Source organism: Columba livia, chromosome 4, assembly GCF_036013475.1.
Source record: "Columba livia isolate bColLiv1 breed racing homer chromosome 4, bColLiv1.pat.W.v2, whole genome shotgun sequence".
NCBI classification, from domain to species: domain Eukaryota; kingdom Metazoa; phylum Chordata; class Aves; order Columbiformes; family Columbidae; genus Columba; species Columba livia.
In genome coordinates this window covers 59,392,686-59,417,119 of record NC_088605.1, presented here as the reverse complement: position 1 = coordinate 59,417,119, position 24,434 = coordinate 59,392,686, and the positions used below count along the sequence as shown (strand labels likewise).

Here is a 24,434-nt window from a genome sequence, read left to right as displayed (position 1 = left end):
AGCTTTTCTCATAGCAAAATGTCATCTAACAACTGGTCATACCAGCTGTTAATGAAGAGATTTCTACTGCACTCACAGATTTCATCTGGATGTACACTTAACTTGAGCCAGTGACAGTACGCTAACGTGGCTTGATTAAAAAAAAAGTCAGTGATCATACAGATCACATTTATATGGTGTTCATTTGTTTTTCCTTGGTACTCTACATCCAAGCTACAAAAAGGACCGAAAACTAAGTTGTTTTCCAACTAAAAGTAGTAAGTCTGTTCCAGAAAGATTAAGTAATACAAGCACATTACATTCACTCTTATTGACAGTGCATTGGTAGCAACTGACTATAGCTCAATATCTATAGTTTTTCACTGAGCAATACAGGTCACTGAGTAGGAGTCACACCTTACACTTGCTGTACTGTTGGAAGAAAACTTAGATACAGACAAAACAAAAATTCCTAAGTGCACGTGAAGTGCACGTGAAGAGGAAGAAAGTTTGCTAACGATTTCTGACTTGAATGCTACTGCAGGGTAACTGCTATGCACTTCACCCTGCAGCTAGTTAAACTCAACTGGCTAAAGCTTTATACTATTTTTCTTGATGTACGTAACCCCAGAGTTTATTAAAAGCTTCCTTAAAACACAAAAAATAGCAATATAACTGAAATGTTAATCGGCTGTCAACGTTATGATGTATTTGGAGCAAGTATAATATTACCAGCCTTCCAATTCTAACCCCTGTAAAAATTAATTTTTATAAATATACTAGCAGAAAAATGAATAGAAAATAAGTTCTACCACTGTAAGTGAGGCTGCTGGAAGTAAAAGTTGATAGTGTTAAAGCATAAACATACCCAGTCAATTCTCCATCAAAGGTTTCTGTAAAATACACCTCCCCAGTTGGCTTTGGAGTCTGGTACACAACCTAAAAGACAGGTACAGATACATACTCTAACATAAATCACAAATTTTCATTTGAAATATGCTACCATAGTGTATCACAGTCCACCCAGACAGACCACCAGAAGCATCTAGCAGCATAAACCACCCTTCCCCACCACCATAACCCCTCTCATTTCTAGAGTCTGGGCATGCCCCTCTATGAGCGAGCAATTTCATATCTGTGAATTTTAAAAATTGCTCTCTGTGTTCAAAGCGCATAATTAAAGTACTGTTACACATCTTATGTCTTAACAAAACCCCAGAAAATTTACTGAACTCGCACCAGCTCTCTGCTTCCTCCCTATTTCTTTCTATACATATTTTCCGTTCTTCTGTTTTCCCGTCTTCTTGGCATGTTACAGTTAGGCTACACAGTAAAAATTTAAGTTGAAAAAATAATTTATTAATATCACCCACATCTATTACAAAGTAAAGCATAACAAATGCAGAAAGATTTTCTGGAAATAAAGACAGTGTCAAAAGGCAGCTCTGACTGACAAAATCAAAAAACTGGTCTAAAGTAATCTCAATAAGATCAAGATCTTACTTAGAAATGGCATGTTAGGACTTAGAACAAAAGGTTCTGTACCCAGATCGAAGCACAGACTAGCAAGATCATCTTCATGACTATCCACTAGAGGTAGGAGATCTGATTTTGCACTTTGGCATAGTATTATAGAGTCATTCATTAAGCTTGTTCTACATGTCATACACAACATCTGAAAAACATAGACTGGTAGGTTTGACACTCAGTTGTTGACTACATGTTAACTTGCTCTTTTTTATAATAAATGCATTTATCTAACAATTTCTCTACTAGTTATAACTATGCATCTTATAATTAAACAAGCTGTAACTAAAGACATCTGTAATGTTACCTCTAAGGAAGATTCTTCTCTGTCAACATCAGCTTCTTGAGATTGCTTGTCAAAATCCTCCACTTCAACATCTGCATCCAGATGGTCTTCATTTTCAATTTCTGCAGTTACTGAGCTAATTATCAGGACCCCCACACACAGCCAGTCCCACTGGAAGTGCATCCTGGTTATCTGAAAAACGGAGTTTCAAGTTTTACATATGTTTCCAAGGATATTATCAATACTACTTCAATTTCACCCAACTTTACCTACAAGAGAAAAAACACATTAAAATAATAAAAAAGACCATAAATTATTGCCACTACAGTATTTCATTTGAAGAATTTCTTACTACACAGCCCTGACTCAGACTCTTTTCAGACTCTTTTTCCCCTTCCCCTTCTCCCTAAGGAAGTGCTTGTAGCCTGTTCCCTTATCTTGCCAGGCCACAAATCTACTAAGAATATGAATGCAGTATACATGCATTTCTAAGACGACTGCTTTTATTTTTTCTCATCCCTTAACAATCTGAACAAGTAATCAAATTGAATCAACCTCTACAGTGTAGCAAAAAATAACATCCCCTTCATTAGGGAAAATAAAATTGATAGATTTAGGATGTATTATTATCATCCACTGCCAGAACTGCTCATTTGTATTTGGCTTTTCTTCCAGTGTCTATGTTTAGATGAGTGCAGAGTTTATATCAACTCCAGGTGTAAGTGTCAAAAGAAACTATAAGATTGTTTCAGAAAACATTTTCTTTTTCAAAATTATCCAATAGTGCAAAAGTTTAATCTTAAATGCAAGTATCTTTCTAATTTCAGGGAAAACTGAAATCCTCTAATCTGTGTAAGTATGAATGTCAATCACAGGTAACTACCTCAGCCTCTCAATCTAATTAATCATCTGCAAAAAATAAGAGCTTGTTGCCCAAGCAGTTTTCGCTTTGTATCTGTAACACATACAAATCCAGTTTTATGTTAGAGTCTCCAGTAGTTCGGAGCAGTGTAGTATCAAGCATGTGCTTGTGCAGGTTTCCTCAATAGTCTCACCAAAAGTGTCTCTTTCTGAATTTATTTTTGTCTGCATTTGGAAACAAAAGGAAGACAGATTCTAGACACCACTGTGTATGTGTTTATCCTTTGGTTCTTATGAATTTCTATCCGCAGGAAGTTTTAAAAGAAAGACAAATACTGATATTTAGTTTGCTATTGTAAGACATTTTCAAACCTTGCATTACTTTTAGACACTACTAGTTATATTAAATATTCTGCTACTGATGTGCTTTCTGTGCCTGAGAAGGTGGTCACCATCTTAGTTGTATCATTGCTCTTTAGAGATTAAATTGTTTGTCTACCACTTAATCCTAAATATTCTAGCAATTCAAGATACCACTGGAAGTGAGAGACTCTTTCTTTCCTCCTGGCTTTATCAGATTTGCTAAGCAATTAAAACATTAGAATCACACCAATTATTATTTTTTTATTTAGTTTATAACATCTGCAAGTTCTGTCAAGCAATACATATAGAGATAAACAGAATCAGGACAAAAAAAAAACCACATGTCCCAGTATGACTGTACTACAAATGTCCAAAAAGGAAACTGATTATTTTTTCCTTATTCCTCTTAAGATCTGCTAATTTAATATTGGCTGTACTGATTATATTTAGAGCCAAAACCCAGAAGTACCATAAAGCAGTGCTTCACACACTTGTACTATGCCAAGTAGGAAATCATCAAAAGCCTCTCTTCTTGAGACAAACAGCTACTTCACACAAAACTACATTATGTTACGATTCTTTTTTCTCTGACCCACTATTATACACAATCCATATCATTCTTTGTGGGACTTTTCACCCTGCCATGTATTTTGCTTAAGGATGCCAAGTCTATGGTTTCCTCTTTTTTCAGTTATTAACGCAGTGATGCATCTCAAAAGTTATCTGCAATTTTTTGCTAATTTTTTTCTCTCTATATATATTTTTAATAGTTAAAGACTACAGATACTGTTCATTCATGGACCTCCTTGGCCAGTTCTAGAACTTAAAATAATTCTGTCTTGAACATGCAAAGTCATTCAGTTTATCATACATGAACATTCAATCTTATGGTGTGCTTTTGAACACCTTTGTCTGGAGGCTATCACACTTGGTTTTATCACACCCATTTTGTTGTTCTTAATCATCACATTAAGACAAATAGTTGAAGAATTTCACATCAATATCTTATGTGACGCCTTAGCTCCAGTGGCATATATTAATCAAGTATTAGACTTGCTTTTTCAGCATAAAATTTGCCAACCTGACTCTCGCAAGTTTGTAATGCAGGTGGTCTCCTCCTCCTACAGCAGACGAAGAGACACATCTTTGTCAATAGATTTCATATGTATTTTGTGTACAATACAAAATGCCTTCCACTTACATAGCTATAGTTTACTGTAATTAGCCACATCCACTTTTGTTCCATACACAATTAGGGGCATCCAAGCAATCAGACTAGTAGAAACTCCAAAGAGTTTCCTTTTAAAACCCCTGATGCTTCCAACACGTTAAGCTTTTTTCTTCATTCATGCTGAGTCTTCTCTCTATTCCCTGATCCTAGCCTTCGTTATTCCTAATTTAATTTAATCTTCAATTGCAACTCTTACTTTTCCCTTCAAGAAGAGAAGGCATACTCTTTTGACCAATCTCAATTTAAAATAGTCCTAGAAACACTGAAGTATGTTATGAAGAACAATTACAATTCTCAATAGCTAGGCAAAGATGGTTTCAAACAAGACCATCACATCTTTTACTTTTGTGAACTCTGAGAGCACTACAGTCTTAAAATGTAAAATAAACCTTTCAACTAAGCCGAAGAGTTTCTGGTCTCAAAATACAACTACACACTACACATTTAACTATCTTTAAAACCTAATGAACCTTCCTAATTAACACATGAAGATCTATGAAAAAAAAAAAAAATATTCTTATTCTTTCCCCAAGGTGACCATAAAAACAAGCTAGGAGGATTCCCACTGTTAAAAGTTCCTCAGCAGAACAAAGCAAGTTATCAGAGTCTATAGCAGACTCACACAAACGCCAAACACAACTGCTAGCAGTCTTACCCTAAATACCAAAGACCAGTGACTTCCAAATAATCTTTTAGGAAGCTAGAGCAAATAAGCAGTTGTAAAACCATATATCTGGACAGTAGTTTAAATTAGGAATGTGATATAGCTATAGTATGACCCATGAGAGAACTGCACAGCCGTTCTTCAGTGTGAAAAGCTGTAATCATAAAAGCTGAGTCACAGAAATTTATCCAGTAATAATTATACCTCCAGAACAGGATTCCAAATCATTCCTTTTGGGATCATCAGCTTATATTCAGCTTTCTATAGACAAACATATTGACAAATCCATCTATATGTATAACTAGATTCTATGAACTTCAGACCTGTAATTTTAAACTTATTTTTTTGCACAGCTTGGTTACTCTTTACCATAGGAACATGGGTAACAGCACATCTACAAATCAGAAGAGACATTTGAGCCAGCAGTACAGCAAGCTCTTGGGACCAGCAACAGTGCTGCAACGTTAACATAATACTGCAACTAAAGTAACAAGCCACTGTTTCTGAGACAAATATTATTATTTAGGAAAGACAACAGACAGAAATTGAAATAATATTCTGACTGGATATTACACTTTCTCTCCCTGCCACGAGGGCAGGCAAGCCGTGATATAGACTGCCTAGTCTTAGTCCTCAGGGTTTTCCAAGACTGCCTGGCCAAAGCTTTGAGTGAACTGAACTGCCCTCAGGGCTGACCCTCCTGTGAGCAGCAGGTTGGAGTTGAGACCTCCTGGGGTCCCTTCCCACCTGAATGATTTCATTTCTACAGACGGTTGTACAGAGCAAGTATGTCAATCTTCAGACCTCTGCACCATGGTCTTTTTGTGTATTCTGCACATGCCATTAGATTATTAGCATTGTTAGGCCATGTCACACAGAACTAAATTGAGGTCTGGACCTTTCAGATCATTATTATTACTCTTTCCCTTGGACTTTTAAGAGGGTCATGCCTTTTTCATGAAATTCTCCAGTCTCAAGCAGAGAGGGAGTAAGACTGCCATTAACAGCCTTGCACACTCACACGTCTAAAGCTCCTGAATCCAGTATCAGCACATGGGCCCTTCCTAAGGCCAAATACCAGCTCCACCCAGGGCAATGGTTTCCCCTCTATTCCTTCTTCCATCCATAACCATGTGCTGCCTTATTCCTCCCCCATACAGCTGCAATGACATCAATCTGAACCAAGACAGCATCCAGCTGAAACTGTTCCGTGAAAAGAACCCAGGAGCCCTTATACAACTTTTTGTTTTTCCTTTATTTTGCCTGAAAATTGTACTTGCCTATCTTTTGCCCAAGCACTAAATACAACACTGTAGCCTTTTCAAGCTGTTTTATAGCTACAGTTAGCTGAAGTACAACCTCCATGAAGGCGTTATTTGCCAGTTAAAAGAGCGTCAGTCGAGCGGCCACTCGCTGCTCGGGCAGTGCCCAAAACGAACCCGCATTTTATAAGGAAAACCGCGAAAGGTGGGCGACCGCCGCAGCACCGACCCCGCGCTCCTCCGGAGGCGGCTCTCCTCGTGTGCGGGGCCGGGCCCCAAAACCCACAGCTCACCCACACGGCCCCCGCCGCCGGCCGGGAGAACCGGGCCGGCCACAGCCTAACGGCCGATAACGGCCGGCGCGCGAGGAAGCCCCGCGCGAGCGGAGGAGCGAGCTGGGGAGCCGCTGACCGCCTCCCCCACGCCACACACGCAGCGCCTGCCGAGCCACCACCCACCCTCCCACAGCCACCGCGGGGCCAGGCGCCGCCACTTTCCCCCTGCCCTAGTTATCAAACACCGCAGCACAGACAGCAGCCGCTTCGCGCCGACGGCCAGCCCCCGCGCTGGGGGGCAGGGCTGAGAAGCGGGCGCAGCGGCAGGCCCGGCAGACCTCCCGCCCGCAGCGACAGGATTTACCGGCGGTGAAATCCGCTCCGCGCCCCGCTGGCAGAACCCGGCCGCTCTTCCCAGGGCATCACCGGCCGCGCATGCGCAGCATATCCTCCTGCGCTCCCGGGGATGCGGGCGCCGAGGAGCAGGTGCTGCCGCTCGCGCCCCTGCGCCCGAGCCAATCAAGGCGCAGCAGGCGCGACTCTGCCCAATCCGCACACACCCCGCGACCTCACCGAGCCGCCTCGGAGTACGTGCGGGAGGGAGAGGACAGGTAGCTCCGCCAATCGAAGACGCCCCTCCGTGCCGCGCCCGCCAATCGCGGCTCAGTCCGCGGCTGCCTGCCTCCCCGCACGTGGTGCCCGAGCCAACCGCCCGGCAGCCCCTTCCCAAGCTGCCCCTCGGCTTCGCAGCGGCGACGCCGTTCGAGTCCGCGCCCTCCCGCAGCTGCTGCCCCTTGCCCTGCCCGGCATGCACTGCGGGGCTCACCAGCCAGAGCAGCCGTTACAGTCGTTGTGACGGGTTCTCTCAAAAGCCTCACCCGGGCCTGCTGAATGCAGCACGGTACCACCCCCAGGAGCTTTCTGGCTCGGGCCAAGTTGTATTAATTCTTTATGTGTGTCCAATTTATGAGCTTTTAAAACATTTCCCGTGGCACTGATACGTGAAATGCGCAGGAGGGGGCCGAGAGAAAAGCGATTCCTCGAGGGATCACGAACGGGCTGCTCTGAAGGGAGATGCAGAGGGTAGCACTGGATGTGAAGGGATTGCAGAATTCAACATTTCTGCTTACTGCAGAGTTAATTGTTAATATTCTTAGCCATTCATTGTAAGGTATCTATGAGAGATGTACCTGGAATTTTAATGTTTACGCAAATAACAAAAAAACACACTTCACAACCCAAAACGGTCTCAGAGAAGACAGTTTGTGTGACCAGTAATACAATTGACAAATGTGCAACTTATGAGTAATAGACAAAGTAAATGTTGGGGGAAATTGGGATCTGTGTGTATGGGACACTATTGCCTTCACACTTACTCAAACATAGGAGAGAGAAGATTTTCAGTTCAATAAGCAAATACCTCTTCAACTTTGGATTAAATAGCTCCTAATTAATTTTAATAGATATTTCTGTTAAGATTTTAGACTCTGTACATTTAGCACCCGTTACCACTTACTAACTCAGTAGATGTGTGCTTGTATTAAGCTGTGCAAAAAGTCATAGTAACACTGAGATTACGGGCCCAGTTAATTAAGGAAAATAAAACATTTTAAAAAACAGTAAAGCCAAGTTCGTAACTGCCTTTTGTATTGGAGACAAACGTTAACATTCCCATTTCAAAGGTCCTGCAGAGTATTTAAGACAAGAATGGAGATGCATCATACAGATAAATGAATAACTATGCTCCAGTGAAAATCAAGATGGGTTGAATAAAATGTCATTAATATTGAATTAGCTTGAAAAATGCGCTTTCTTCCCGCACAGGCATTTAACCTCACTACGTACACGTACAATGAGCCTGAGGTAGTCAATATTCTCAAGACTCAAACAACATGAAAGTACCAAAGTAAAATTGCATAATGAAGGAGCTTGGTGACCTGGTACATACAGAACCTGAAACTCCTTTCATAGTTTTTTCTGCCTTATGCTTACTGCCCTTGCTCTGTAAGTTACACTCGCAACACCTACACTGCAACCACCAGTGACCTGTGAGGCTGGAGGGTGCTCCTCATCCCCTGCATCCTCTACCTGAACTGAAGCTTTCCCTCTTCACCACCTTTCAACCGGCCTCCAAACCGTGGCGTGCGGAGGTGCCTGCGGGTTATGTGCCCAGGATTGTTAAATAAATGGAAAACCACAGACAGGCAGGGTGGGAAGGAAGCCACACGCATTCTGCAACCACTCCTTGCCTTACAGAGCCTGTTACAAACAAACCCAGGTATTTCAATTGCCAGTGGTGGTTATTGCTATTCACAGGCAGAAGAAGTATTTAAGTGTACTTCCCTTACACTTCCCAGGGCTGTAACGCTTACTATTCGGCTATCGCTTTTCATTGAAAATCCTCTCACGACACTCCTCCAGTCTCACAGTGGAGCTGTGGTTCTGTGGACTGTGCAGGGAACCCTGCACTCCACACAGCACAGGGAAGGATGGGCACGAAGCAAAATTTTACTTTACAGTGCACATGCAACCATTCATTATCTACAATTTCAACAACCAAAACCTCGTTTACATCAAAGTGATGGAAAGTATATTCTCTGATTGCAATGGCTATGTAAAATACATAAAAATGGAAACAGAGCGAATGAAGCACAAAGCTGGCAGTGCAGAATGAAAAAAAATAATTTACAAAAGTCTAGTCGCTTCGCAATATAATCTCAGGTATCCCAATGAGCTTTTTTGAAATTACATTTCAACAGTTAGAGTATAATCTCATTTCACTGTTAAAATAAGAGGTTTTGTTAACAAAAACTATTATCTTAGTATTTTATGTGTTTTCACTGCTAAATAATCAACCCGAAATTTCCGCCTATACAGTGACACTTCCCCATAACAAGTCAGTGTAAGGCAGCCTGAATGAAGACACTGCTCTCAGCTTGTGACTCTGTTGCAGGGAAAGCAATGGCAAAAGAAGATTTAACTTTTTACTACATCACACACTTAATTAGTAAAACATTCTATAAGAAATACTCTTTCTACTGTGATTTCTACTTCTTTCGTCTTTTGATGGCAGGCAGAACAGGCCTTACAAGAGCACAGCTTGGACTACGGAGTTATAGTACACTTAAAAAACTTGCCATTCTGAAGCATTTGACAAGATCCTGAAGATGCAGATATATGTGATACAATGTGGTTTCAGTGGGAGTACTGAAAGTTATGACATGCCAAGAACTGAACTAAGGCATCAGGACCTACACTTTAATCTGTTTCATAGCCATACAAGTTTCTAAAGCTTTGCAGGGGAAAACAAAACCAAAAATAACAGAAGTGTTCTGTAGGTTATCTGTTGCTTTGCCTTTTTGGGAAGAGACCACTCTACTTCAAAAACACTCACCACAATTCGTTTTTCCCAAAGATGCTAAAGCGCTTCATGTTAAGAGAGGATGTCTTCAGAGAATTCAATTTTTAATTCCCCAATGCAATCTAAATTGTATTTTACTCCCTAGTACAAGTTTTTGTGACTAAATGTCATTCGGACTCCTGTAAGAGCAGAGAAAAAGCTGATCTGAAGGGTGGTTCTGAGCAGGGGCAGAGGGAGGCGGCTCTGCCCTTCACACGACAGGTGGTTCGATGCGGAGCCACTGGATTTCCCTCCTGTCCTGAGCTGGACTTTTAGCCACAGCTTTTAAACGATCCATTGGTCTCACTTTAACTCAGCCCTTCCTTTTACTGTAAGTGCTGATGGATAAAGGTGTCCCTCTGTGGATCTCCAAGCACTCCACATTACTGCATTAATTCTTAAACTACATTAAACTCTTAACCTAGTGCAATATTTGGTCCAAGAAATACATACATATATATATCTAAACACACATATACAGAGATATACATATATCTACACACACATATACATAGCACCACAGTATATAAAGTATACTGCAAATTATCAAATATTATTAGAGGTGGTTTTTAAAAAAATACCCTTCCGAACTGTTTTAATGTAAAAAAATGAATTTCATCTAATTCTAATTAAAAATACTCTTGCATTAAGAATACAGTTCAACACACTTAATACAAATCCCTGCCAAAGTGTACAGTGAAGCTGATTTCTCACTGTCTGATCTTTAGGATGCAAGGCACGTGCAGGAGAACGATGGTGCAGGTGTGCTTCAAGTCCTAAAGAAGTGATACAGGAGATGAAAACTGTGTCCTTTATATTTTTCGAAATGTCCATATTTTTAGTTCTGGTGAAACTTAGCGTATTTTTATGCTTCAGTCCCTGAGACAGCCTGTATCGCCTTTTCAATTGTTTATAATAATATATATTGAATGTTGCCAAACTAAGGTGAGATTTTTACATATGACACCTTAATCAAGAACATTTTATAGAAATTACTAGCATAATTAGGTTCTTTATAGCTTTAATCTTATATAAATTATGATTTAATAGTTATCTCAACTCTTTCCTAATACATATTATTAAGAATTAAATGGGTTTGGATTTGTCCTTTTTACCCAGCCAGTGTTTTGTTGTTGTAAGCTGGATTTTCAAACAATCTAGCAATCCGCACTTCAAAAATGTATTTTTTTCACTTTTCAGATGTCTTGATAAGTACCTGAAAAAAAAAAAAACGTACATTGTTTTCTGAAATCTACTGAAGCATTATCTAAGACATGAGCTTTTCCCTCCTTCCACCCATGGCTATCGTTTAAGGCTGTAGTAATTATCTTTAGTGACTTCTGCTGAGTGTTTTCTGCTTAGGGGTTCACACACACTCAGACACTGGGGAGAAACTTGAAGAATAATATAATCACATGTTCATCTGAAAATGTTTGCATATTATAATTAGTATCCAGATTGGTGACTGAAAAAGCTAGAAAAGCGTCCCTATCTCCTTTGGTTGGTTTGTTTATCCATGATCCAAATTCCAGTGGCTCTTCTTACAGCACTACAAAAACTGGAGAATCATCCCATTGGAGCATTTCCAGCACTTTTTCTATGAAGTAAATGTAACTTTTCCTCTGAACAATTAATACAATTCTTTTATTGAGTGAGTTTATCCACACAAAACCTCATTCAAAATTAAATTAAAAAATAACTATTATCAATAATATATGGTAGGAGAAACTGAAACTCATTTAATAAATCTTTAATTAAAATGTTCTCATTAACATGCTTACCTCACTAAGTAATGCCCATACAGGAGAATCAGAATTGACTGATAAACGAATAGCCTGTATTTTTCCTATTGACTGATTGATACTGCCTTCTGCAATTCCATTTTCAAAAGCCCCTAAATAAAAAATAAAACAAGACCCGCACAAACATATATTAGAATGAAATACACTTCCACATGAACTTATGCAAAAGTTCTAAATTATGAATCATAAACTAACTACAGGGATACAACATTAGGGAAAAACAAATCTTTCGGACAAGGTCAAATCATAACAACTGAAATATAAAGTTATAAACAAGAATAAGGATTCATTCTTTCAGTTAAAGCAACCAGGAGCTGGAAAAGAATACAAGAAAATAAAGAACCTATAGCTACAAATGTTAAAAAATAAATTTAAATATGTTAGTATTGACAAGAAACATACAAGCCCACATTGTCACATTAAAGAATCTAAAAGAGCTTTTCTGATAAGCATGCTTATTTTTAAAAAAAATATATTAGGAATCATGGACCAATTCTGATATATTTCCTCATTAGTTCAATGTTTTTTAATTAACATTGTTAAACTGGCATAAAATCGCTGCAGACAAGTGAAAAACAAGCATCCCATGTATGATTCATTTCCTGTCAACCTGCACATGCAACTGTGAGTTGATGGCAATTTGGTTTGTATCTCTAATTAGAGCAAAACAGCCACAAGGAGGCGGGAGAGAGATGCAAATTAAAGCAGACAAGAAGTGTGGGTGAGGTGAAAGTGGTTCACGGGGAGAAAAGAGCAATTATGTGGTAGAAGAGACAGAAAAGAGTGGCAAGTAAAGCAGATCTCCCAATAGTCCATTTCTTGTTCAAATAGTGGCATTTTAATTTAGGTGATAGTAAATAATTTACCTATTTTTAAATATCCATCTTTGGTTGCTGAGTAGTTAAATTTACTTCCATTGTCAACCAGTTCTTTTCTTGGAATTTCCTGTAAAAAATAAAATAATACAATCTCCAGAAGTATTTTCTAGGGCATGATATTTTATGCTGAACATCCTACTTAAAACGAAGTAGCACTGTGTATTAGAGTTGAAAATGAGAGACTTACATCAGCCGGTAACACTTCCACGGTAGTGTTAAACAGTTTATCACCAGGGTGCTCAATGTTTCCACTTCTGAAGAAGTACCTGATGATAAAGGTATATTATTTCCAGGTATTTAATACTTTTCAAAAGTTCTGTGGAAGTCATTATTTTGAGTTTTGAAGGAAGGTTTCAAATAACTTGTATTTAATTAGTTGTGGGCTATAGAGAACAGAAATAGGCTTTGAAACTTTCCAATGTGTGAGCAAACCATACTAGAGGCATTTTGTTTTAAACAGAACAGCATTTAAACAATCTTTCTCTGGAACCACAAACGCAAGTGTTCCGCCTTTGCAGTGCTCAAGTTCCAAATAAGTAAACTTTGCAGGCGTAAATGGCTAAGGCAGATCTGCTCTCTGATCTGTTCCTATCATCCTAAGGCCAAAGTGAGATAGACTTCTGGAATTCAATGGCAGCAAAAATCCCTGTTTCTACTAGACAATATACTACATGTCAAGAGAATCCCCCTTTTTATCAATACTGATCTAAATAATCTGCCTTATAGCCAGTGAGCAACAGCACTGTCAAAGCAAGAATCAAACTATCATCATTAAGCAAAAACACCTATGAGATTTAAAAAGAAAAATCCCTCTTTGATTTTAAAATTCTGGCATTAAAGTTCTTCAGTTTTCAGATTCAAAAAGAGCCCAGGAAATATAAAGCATCAACGCCCCTCCTCTGGTATCAATCAAACAATCAAGACCTAAGAAGACCCCCAAATATTATAGGATTAACTATACCTTTTTACATGTTAGCAATGGGATGGGGCTGGGACCAGCCATTAGACAATACCACATGTAAGTTAGCTTCATCCAGTAGAGCTTCCCAGTAATAGGAAAATGCAAAAATATAGGCTACCCAAGCTTCCCAAAGCATAAAACAGTTAATTAACAGCATTGATCACAGAACACTGGTGTTTTTTAGAACAACTGTCATTTAGTGCAGATTGCTAGATGGAGATACAGACTTTTTTTTTTTTTTTTTTTTTTTTTAAATAAATGAGAAATTACAATCTTTGCAGAAATGGGAGTCTCTCAGTTTTATGACTAGTTTTAGGAAGAACTGTAACAACATTGAAGGAGTTTTCTCTCTGAATATACCATTACAGAGATATGGTAATTATGGGAATTTGTGCCAGAGACACTCCTGGAACTGTATTTCTTGCTAGGTTAGTTTTAACTCAGATCTGTCCTCCAATCTGACACAGATTGAAGAAACTTTGCTGAACCGGGCAGGACTGCTTCTTTTGGTGCCAATCTTCAAGTTGTATTGTTCATAAAGTAAGTTCTTCTGAACAACACCGTCTTAAGCTACAGATGCATCTTCATTTCCAAGAAGCCCAAGTTATATGATGTGAGAACCGAGTAGACAGTTTCATCTTTTAGAGTGAGACAGAAGAAACATTTAAGGTGGAACTTGGCTGTAGATCCAAACACCTGAAGTTCTATGTCTGGCTGTGACCCAGGTGTTCAGGCTCCCACTTCAGGCAGTGGAGATCCATTCAATCCAGTCAACGAAATGTAGCTACCAGCTAGAGAATGAGATGAATAGCTGTCTAGCTTCCACTGACTGCATCAAGTGGATCTCTGTCATGTCATCAGACATAAGCCTTTTGTAGACATCTCTACTGTAAACACCTATGTTCAAGTCTATGAGTCTTCAACTGATTCTCACCTTTATTCATTCACTCTTCATTATTTTCCCACAACAGTGATATTCTCTCTTTGCTTTCACCTACACTATAAGTGTCTGGTCTGGGACACGACCTTTGAGCTGACATCATACAAACAGCCTTTCCATTGACAACTATAGAAACAAAGCTTTCACTGCCCCCATTGATGAAATTAATTCATTAAAACCAAACTCCTTTGAGAATTGTCATAAGAGGATGTAAAATATTTAACTAAAGAAATAAAAGGAAAAACATTTAAGAAGCTCTCTAATTACTAAGGAAGAAATGTATTTCAGGAGGGGAATTCAAGAAGGAGAGCAGATAAAGAGCAGATCACGGCTTTCTCATCAGTAACCAGGCTATGGTTTATAAAAACAGTTGAACACTGGTGATTTTGAACCAACTGAATAATTTCCAAACTGCATATATGTAAGCTTCCATATTCCATATCATGTAATACTTACTTTTCTACTTTTAGTGGCTTTAAAAATGTGAAGCTGAGGTAGTCTCCAGCCACTGGAGCTGAAGCCCAGAAACAGTCTTTTCCTTCATAAACTTTTTCCAAGGTGTATTGCTGGTATATTCTTAGGCTTGTATTCACTTTTGCAGGTGGATTATTATGACTTTTATGTAGCAGATTTTTGCCAAAATCTTTATCCTGTTAAAGAAACATAATTTAAATCATGCAGTGGAAAAAAAAAAAAAAGTGCTTCAATATCTTGAATTACTACAGGAAACTTCCAGAAAATAATTACATCACTGTCAAAAAACATACAATCTATTTCTAATTGAAATAGAATATTCATTTCAGTGCAATCACTGAGACTCATTGTTATAGTTTGCAGACAGAGCTGTACTGATTGTTTCTCAGTTGCCTAGATTTATAAATGAACTTCTCCACAGTAGGCTATTTCATTGTTATTTACTGTGCCCTCTGCCAGATAATCTGATTTTGGTCTCTGCTAAAGGCTACACAAACTTCTAGTCTGATCTAATGCAGCCATTTGAATGATCTCATGACCATTCTAAGTGGTGCCATCAGGACATCCCTGAAGCCTGGAGCTTCATTGCTCTTATCCTTATCTGATACGTGGCAGATCCACTGTTTGCCCTCCAAAATCTCCCCAAAAATGTATGGCCATCATTATAGACATGTCCTTGTCCTACCATTATGCCTTCTTCTTAATAGTCACTCGTATTGGGATTGTGGACTATTTGGCCCAAACAAACGATCATAACTGTTTGTGTTTGTAGGGTGCAGAGCACACGAAACCTTGTGTTGTGAAGAGGGTTCCTACATGCCATGAAATGCTACCATGACTGGTACAAGTGTTCAGATTAAACATTCAAAGACATTTGTGCAGAAGCAATGTGCTCCACCTGCAGTTTAGATGCCAGATTAATATTCTCCCCCAAATTTGAGAGCCAACGTTATTGGATGTGGAAATGCTGTCTAATTCCAAAGATGCAATTCTTGAAACCGATTTGCGAAACAAGTCAGGACATAAGCATGTAATTCAGAGATATGGCGCTAATTTCTTATCCTTACTTTCAAATTCTGTATCTTCCCAGCCAATGATGAATACGTTCCCACATGCTGAAAGAGAGATGGTTTAGCACGGATACGCAGCTTTGCCTTTTCCTTTTCACAGTGTATCTGGAAAGAAAGTAAAGGGGAGTGAAGTTTTATTTAAATAAAGAAGAGACAAACAAAGTTCCATAAAGAAATTTAATTATGTAGTTGAGGGAATGGGTTCGGGTTTTTTATCCATATTTAAATGTGTAATCTTTAGATTAACAGTTACCTTATTTCAAATACACTGTTTCCAGTGTAGCTCCACTCATGCTGCTATGTAGATATGAAGGTTGAACCACCAGTAATTCAGGGATTTCTGCACTGTATACCATCGATCACACCTCAGAGTAACAAAAATAGACCTCAAATCTGAAACTGACTGTTTTTTTAACTGCTTCTGGCTAATTAAACTATTTTGACCAAAACTGACCTTCCTGAGATAGATTCTGCTAACATTTCCATCTTTGTCATTTTGGCTCTTTCTCCTGTGTTTGAGGGGCTTATAATGTACTATACTATATGTTACGTATATTTTATGTTATAATTACATAAGCCCTTAGATACTGTATTTCAATCCTGATTTTCCGGTGTAGTACACTTTGTGGCATGACATATACAAGGGAATTAAATAACTGTAGTTGGTATGAATTTCTGAGTTTCTTGATTTTTTAATGATAGTAAATTACTTCTTGAAATGTAATTTTTGCTCTGTATCTATAGAACATCATCATTCGATACAGTGACACAAACACACTGCAATAATTCATGAGACATAATGAAACATAATGGTGTAGAACAGAGCAAAGAGCTAAAATGAGACTCCCTGGGTTGCACTTTTGGTTGGGCCACAAAATCATTGTGTATTTGGAAGATCATTTAACTTCTCTGTATCCCAGGTCTCATATCTTTAGATTTGGGAGGATAATGTGTTTACCTCTTCAATCAAGTGCTTTCAGTTCTATAAAAGAAAAATGTTACATAAACTGTATCAGTGCTTTCTAAAGCTAGAAGTGAAGAAGTCTTCACTCAGCTGGCTTAAGCACCAAAACTCATGGGACATTTATGGTTTCTACAGAAGTACTAACTAAAAGTTCAAAACCATCTGGAAGGCTAGAAAAAGAACTAGGTATTTTCATGTTTGTCCACAGCAGACATTCAGCAAAACAATGTAAAAGCACAATACATGCAAAGTGATTTATTGGCAGCTGTTTCTTTGAAAAACGCACTGTACTTTTAGTAGAAAAAAAAAAAATATATAAAAAAAAAATTGTGATCTTTCTACTGACAGGGTTTGCAGTTCATGCCCTACAATAATGTAGTCTCTAGCATGTCTCCTTTTATGCTATGGCAGCACTACCAAAAGAGCTACTTGTTGTAGAAGCTGAGAATAATCAGTAGCACAGGACTGGTGTGGGTGGTTCTGCAGAAACTGAGATAAAGCTCGTCATGAAGTTAAGGTTCTCATCTTTGCAGCCCGCTAGTCCCACTACACTTGCTAGATACATGCCACTGCATATGATCACAGAACCACGGAATATTTTGGGTTGGAAGGGAACTTTAAAGATCATCTAGTTCTACCCACCCCACTGCAGGCAGAGACACCTTCCACTGGAGCAGGTTGCTCAAAGCCCCATCCAGCCTGGCCTTGAACACTCCCAGCGATGGGGCATCCTCTGGGCAACATGTTTCAGTACCTCACCATCCTCACCGTAAAAAGTGTCTTCCTTACGTCCAATCTAAATCTACTCTGTTTCAATTTAAGACTGTTGCCCCTTGTTCTTTATCTTACTTATAAGCCCTGTTTACATATAGAAGGGCTGCAATATGGTCCTCCCAGAGCCTTGTCTTCTCCATTTAGCAACCCCAACTCTCCCAGCCTGTCCTCACAAGAGAGCTGCTCCAGCTCTCTGATAATTTTCATGGTCTTCCTTGGCACCCACTCTGACAGATCCGTGTATTTTTGTACTGGGGATGCCAGAACTGGATCATGATCAGGAGGTAAGTTCACAGGAGGTAAACAATGATGAAGTTTCTGAACCATGCAGAGATCTGATGACTCTGAATGTCACAAGCTATCTTTTTCCAGTGCAGTGAGCAGATGGAGTAGAATCTTGGTATGTTAATACTCAGCCCAGGCTGAAGACATTCACCAAACACCCATCACCACAGGGCGGTACATAAAAGCCACAAACAGGTGCACCATTGACCCTCCTGTGAAGCACAGTGTGTAACCACTTGGTGACATTCCTAGTAGCTTGGACAGGGGAAAGCATGAGGATTTTTGTCAGCCAGCTGCCTTCTCTGGTGCCTGCAGGCAAGTCCACTGCTTTAATCTGCAGAGCAAATGAGGAACAGCAGATGGGATCACCATCCTTCTTCCAGCCTCTATTTTCTGCATTCTTATGAGTAGTCCCCATAGGTCATGCCACTGGTCATTCCCACCCAAGGACAGCACGAGACTGACTTGTCTCAATAGGTTTTTGCTACCCACAGCAATTGAAATTGCAGTTGCAGAAGTGAAACTCCCTAGAAACTGGCTAATACCACCCTGCTTGGGCTTGGCCAGAGCAGACTCCCAGCAGCTGCCTGCCTGCCTTCCAGGAACACAGCTTCGGTTTAGGCAAGAACCTAAATTAGAGGTACCTAAGGCTCCCTCTGACTTCTACGAGCCAGCTTAACCCATAGAGTAGGATTTCAAAGCTTACTCTTACCTGTATGAAGTGGAAATGGAGACTCCTCTGTCACTACAAAGTGTAAAACCAGGGACTGCTGTCCCCAGGAGTCACCAGGAGTCACTTCTGCTACACAATAAAACATGAAGCCTCTTTGTTCTGCTCCACTCAATCTCCTGCTCTGCACAACTCTTATCTGTCTCTTCCTCCTTCTTCAGCAGCACTAAACTAACATGTGCAAACACCTGGAGTAGGGACTGGCTACACTAATCAAATAAGAACTCTTGAACCTTGAAAACCAAGAAGGAGTAGAAACTCTGATCAGTTTGCTGCAGCACAGTGTGTTATACCAGGGGAGCATGAGTAGTGACCAAGACCAAAGACTGGTGGGAGAAAAATGCAAAAGGACCTGAAGAAATACTTATCATTGGGCTCACCTGTAGTGCTACGAATGGCACCTTTTGCAGTTCAACTGTTTCTTTCCTTTTCAGTAAAAAGTACCATTTATTTCTTTCAATCTACACATTTTCCAACACTTTTTTTCCAGGCAAACAGCCAAGTTTTTCCCCAGGTAGTATAAGATTTAAAGCAAGACACTTAAGTTCTGCTTCCTAACAGAAAGGAACTGATAAGCAAAATTCAGAACAACTGTGATTGTAAAACTGTATGCTTTACTGACTTTCATATTAAAAGGTCAGCAGAAGGTTATGAATTGTGACAGTCCACTTAGGTTTCACAGGAACACAGAATGGTTGGGGTTGAAAGGGACTTTTGGAGATCACCTAGTTCACCTAGAGCAGATTGCACAGGAATGCAGGTTTACATATTCAGAGTTTTCTTTGGTGCTGTGGGGTTCCCTGTGTGACCAGCTGCAGGCAGATGTGAGCTTGCACTGTCCATATTCAACGCTGATGGAGGCAAGACAGCTCAGTGCAGAAATCTGAATTTCTGTGAGTCAGGTCTTTCTATCTGCACTAATGCACTCAAACACAGTGCCACACTATGCAGATCTCCACCAGATCTTTCCCCGCAAATTCCAAAGTAAGTCAGGTTTGAGAGATTTCTATTCTGCTTTTTGAAAATAAATCATTTTGTCACTGAGACTGTTTGAATATTACTTGTGTTCACAAATTCACAGACATACTTACTGCATCCCTTTCTGGATTGCACACTTTAACACAGAGCAGGTGGTCTAGAAGCCAGTCTACGGGTTTATCTTTATAGAACATGAGAAAAAATTCCACTATGAGTGGCAAGTCTTCTGATTTAAACAATTTTCCTGAAAGCAAAACAAGAAATCACATATTCAGATATTGTTATTGCTGTGGAAAGATGACTAGCTTTATGTTTACTCCAGCCTTAAATGCATGGATATTTAGTGGAAATTTCACACAGACTCCAGCCTTGGAAAGCTGCTCATCCTCCAGCTTTCTGGGATTTTAAAAAGATTTCCATCCCATGCCTGGAGATATTCTCACATAGTCAACCAGTTAACTAATAAAGGGTGCAGCTATATCCTAGTTCTAAACGCAAATCTGCCAGTCACATCTATCAGTGTGTCAGATGAAATGAAGTCTGAAAAATTCCTCAAAATGCTAGATGTGCAATCTCACCGGCAATACTATACTGAGTATATTTAAATTAAGACATAGATGTGAAAAATGTTGTTTTTAAAATATTATAACTGTTCATTTCGTTCTCTTGCTATTTTTATTAGCAGATTTTGTTAGATTTCTTTGTTTGACCTAACATTTAGAAGTGTTATCACAAGTAAACTGAGAACACAAGAAAAAATATAAAAAGAAACTCTACTAAAAATAATAAAAAACTCCTCCCTACGACACAGGATGCATGTTCTGCTCTACAGAAGGAAAGGATGCAGAGTTTTAAATAGATTGTTCAAATTTCATTCTTGAAAACTACATGATACAGGGGCACATAGTGCTCTGAGGCAGAACAATTTTCTTCTAATGGGAAGCCAGCTATTAGATTCTGTGCTATGGAGACTGCATTAAAAAGACACTTTTAAAGAGCACAAAAAGTACAAGACATGTGATCTTTCCTGAAGAACCAAGGAAGTTTTAATATGCAAATCCTTCTGTACATTGAAATGTTATTCCAAGTGAGACCTACTTGACCCACACAGCTCCAAATCCAATTCACCCTGCTGATGTCTTAATAACTTACCAATAAATCCCAGCTGGGAGAACTCAAGAATCATCCACTCTTCGGACTGTTGAGCAGCAAAGTTTTTTATACTTTGAATATAATCAGGTTTGGCTATAATATCATCTTCCAGCTGGGGAAAGGAAGAAAAAAAAAAAGGCAGTGAAAAATCAGAAGGCAAGTGGTGGTTTCACTGCTTGCAGAGAGGGTGGTGATGTTGCCACCTGTGACAACTGCCTTGTGTTTGACTGCTGTACGGTGTGTACTGAAGTTGTGCCAAACTACAGGGGATCAGTATTCAGCTTTTACACGTATCTCTGTTTCAGTATCATTCATTAAATACTTATTTACAAGAGTGACAATAACACCTTGAGTGCTTCTCACTTTTCCAAGAAGGAAGGACTTTCTACCCTAAAGAGATCTCACTTAGAAGAAAACTTTAAGCAGGAAGCCGAAGGTTAAGGAAGAAGACAGCAGACAGTTTGTACTGAAGTTGTATAAGCCTTGATGAGCAGTGGGAACAAACTGTTTGAAAAGAGAGGCATCTAAAGCAGATGGTTAGAAGCCCTGCAGATTAGCCTGGGCCGGCTTTGTCATACCTAAAAGGTGACCAAGGAGAACTGTGGATGGTTATCAAGACACTAGTAGAAGGCAAGTTGTTTCAGGCAATACAAGTCATATGAAAGAAGAAAGATGCTGTGAAGCACACTGGAGGACAGGAAGGCTGATGCTGAATATATCGGTAGAGCCAGCTAAAGGATACTCAGAAAAGGAGACTGATGTCTGTCAAGGAAATGGGAAAGGCCTTGGCTGAATTTTTGCACAGCCTTTGGAGAAGAATGGGCGATCTGAAAAGGCTGCTCCAGCTGCTAAAGCCAAGGACAATGAGTTCAAACAAGGAGTTCAGAGGTAATGACACAACGAAAATAAAGAAATTGCAGAAATAATTAACGAGCAAGTAATTCAGGGTTTGAACTTGGTACGGGTGTGAAAAACACAGAAAGAGGAGGAGGAAAATGTTGTTGGAGTGCAGTGTAATGATACAGTTAATTTGATCTGGCGCTTGTCTGGTGGCACTGGGATCTGGTTCAGAAAGCTAAATAGGTAGAAAATGAATGCCATGAAAAAGAAAATTCACAGTTTCCTGCTGCTTTTGCATCCTTAAGTGACTCAGCAGCAAGAGCTTGAGAGAGCAGACCCACAGTTTTTAGCTGAATTTGGCCACTAATACAAGTGTATGGCTGGTGGGTAAGATATCAAGAACACATAAATGGAGATGAACTGATCGAGACGAGTGCTTGAGTGCTTATTAGCAGATTCTGAGATCTGGGGACTGAGTTAAGTGACAGTTATAAAAAACAGAATTAAAAAAAGAAAATAAACAAGCAACCAAACAAAACAAAACCCCAAACAAACAAAAACAAAACAAAACTTGAACTTACAAGGAATCTTGCATAAAATTAAATGAGCTAAGAGGAATATTAAGTGGCTAGATGTAAAGGGAGATGAGCAAGTAATCAAAGAGAGTTTCAGAGAATCCTTGAAAAGAAATTGAGGGGCACCCAGAAAAGGAGCAAAGGCAGAGAGAGGAGTATCTCAAAAACTAGGGAGACAGTCATATCAAGAAACACTAAAAGAAGGCACACAAATGTAGAAAACATGAAAAATACAGAGGCTGCAATGCAAAGCGGGTGTGAATGTGGTTATGAACTGAAAGTTGTTTTGCATAGGGAGAAGTCTGTAACAGTCTTTTCTGAAGCCGACAGTTAAAAGTGAGTTTTAGAAAATGTAGTTTGATATCCTATATAGCCCAGGCCACTAAAAGTTACTTAATTAACCCTGTACTGAGCCCTGTAATTTGCATTCAACTCTGGGAAGTATAGTGAAAGCAGAAGCAAGTATTTTAAAGTTCTCTGAGTTTTTTATTAAGAAAACTTCACCAAAAAAAAGCCTGAAAGGAGCAGTAGCTGGCTCAGAGGAAAAAAAAAAGAGAGGCAAAGTAGGAGACATGCTTCAAGTTCAAGTAGAAGAGATGAGATGACTGATGTGATTTAGGAGAGATGAGATGACTGATGTGCTTTATTGCCTTTTTTCAAAGATTATGTTTGATCAGCAGGTAAGGTTCATCCACAGTGTAACCCTGTTAGCTTCAATGGACTTCACAGTTACTTGCTTAAATCCTGTTTCAGCTGTGTCCTACAATGAGCTTTTACATTATTCAGCAAAGATCTTGCCTGACTCGTGACATCAAGACTAATTAACATACACTTCTTTCAAAATTCAGAAGTTAGTATCAGTTTCTGACAAAACAGTAAATAAATTCTAACCTATTTCAAGTTTTCCCTAAGATTACTGAAGTAAATCTTTGTATCAGGCCAAGGAAAGGGATTTCTGGGTTATTTGCTTTCTATTAGTATAAGGCTTTGAAACAGAGCTAGATTTTAAGCATCTTTATAGCAGAATATCTTCCTTCTTTTCAGCTGTACTCTAAGGGGAATTTTCACAGCAGACCAGCATCTATGCTAGAGAAGCAGCTGCAGGCTGGACACACAAATGAAGAAGTGGATATACTAGATAAGAATACGAGGAAAGTATAGTTTTGTTCTAAGAAAATTCTGAATGCAGCCGTAACTGTCATCAGACCATCACAAGCCAGACTTTGCTCCAAATGACACAGTTCAGTCCTTACATCCTGTCCCAGACAAGAAAACACCTTTTTCACATTTCTTTAAAAACACAAATACATAAGTAAGTCATTTCCACGCAAACATGAATGCTTGGAGAACTTTATAATATTATAGAAAGGGACACTGGCAGCACGCTTAACATTTGCCTTCACCCCGCTTCCCATGGCCCGGTGCTCTACTGCACTTAGTCACCTTGGCTAGCGTTCCTAAAAATATACTAAAGTCACAGGAAAGTTCTTCATTTTCCAGTAAATCTAAGTGTTCAGTTGACAGCATTTCTCCTTGTCCACCCATCTTCCGAGTGCCTATGCCAAATTTAAGAACAGACTCTGCGATAGCCCAGCTCAAATACGTTTGTGTTAAATGCTGACAAGAACCGCACGAGCTGCCTGCTCTTGTGGTCTTCTGGGAATCTTGTGATGTACTTCTGTGATGTGGAGTCCGAGGCCTGTTCAAGCAGGGGAAGATCCAGACAAACTTCAAGAACTCAGCAAAATGCTGTTCTGAAATCTTTTACAACTGTTGACTTTCATGAGCTACATGAAATTGTGTGGATCTGTTCCACTACTGAACAGTCATGATACATTTTGGAATCTCTGGTGGTGATTGTTGCCTTTACAGAGTGCAAATTAGCACAAATCTGGAATGATGGCTAAACTTAATCTAACACACTAAATCTTCTAGAGAGTTTAAGATCTGTACCAACTTGCAGTATAACCTTTCCTCCAATGTGATTATACTGGTGTGTTTCCCTGTCTGGAAAAGTCCTTTACGGTTTTTTTGGTTCATTGTGATCTGAGCTATAACCTGGACCTACCACCACTATTGTGTCTTGCTGCACCAAGTAAAAACACATTAAACTCTGACTTTCTTAACCTAATTAAATAAGGGTGTCATGCTTCAGTTACCATG

General features: G+C 39.4%; 1 protein-coding gene across 3 annotated transcripts in view; it reads right to left on the bottom strand.

Annotated features, from left to right (window-relative positions):
* Window positions 1-24,434, bottom strand: part of CLGN (calmegin) — a 68,097-nt gene that overhangs the window by 22,195 nt on the left and 21,468 nt on the right. For 2 of the 3 annotated variants that reach the window (XM_065062007.1, XM_065062009.1), the window contains 9 exons: window positions 20,857-20,968; window positions 19,818-19,948; window positions 15,971-16,078; window positions 14,886-15,079; window positions 12,716-12,794; window positions 12,517-12,595; window positions 11,630-11,742; window positions 1,814-1,984; window positions 848-918 (listed from right to left, as the gene is read on the bottom strand). In XM_065062007.1, the coding sequence (XP_064918079.1) occupies window positions 848-918; window positions 1,814-1,984; window positions 11,630-11,742; window positions 12,517-12,595; window positions 12,716-12,794; window positions 14,886-15,079; window positions 15,971-16,078; window positions 19,818-19,948; window positions 20,857-20,968 (1,058 nt within the window). Of the gene's footprint in view, window positions 1-847; window positions 919-1,813; window positions 1,985-6,812; window positions 7,015-11,629; window positions 11,743-12,516; window positions 12,596-12,715; window positions 12,795-14,885; window positions 15,080-15,970; window positions 16,079-19,817; window positions 19,949-20,856; window positions 20,969-24,434 lie in introns of those variants that run through there. The other variant, XM_065062010.1, reaches the window with a different exon arrangement.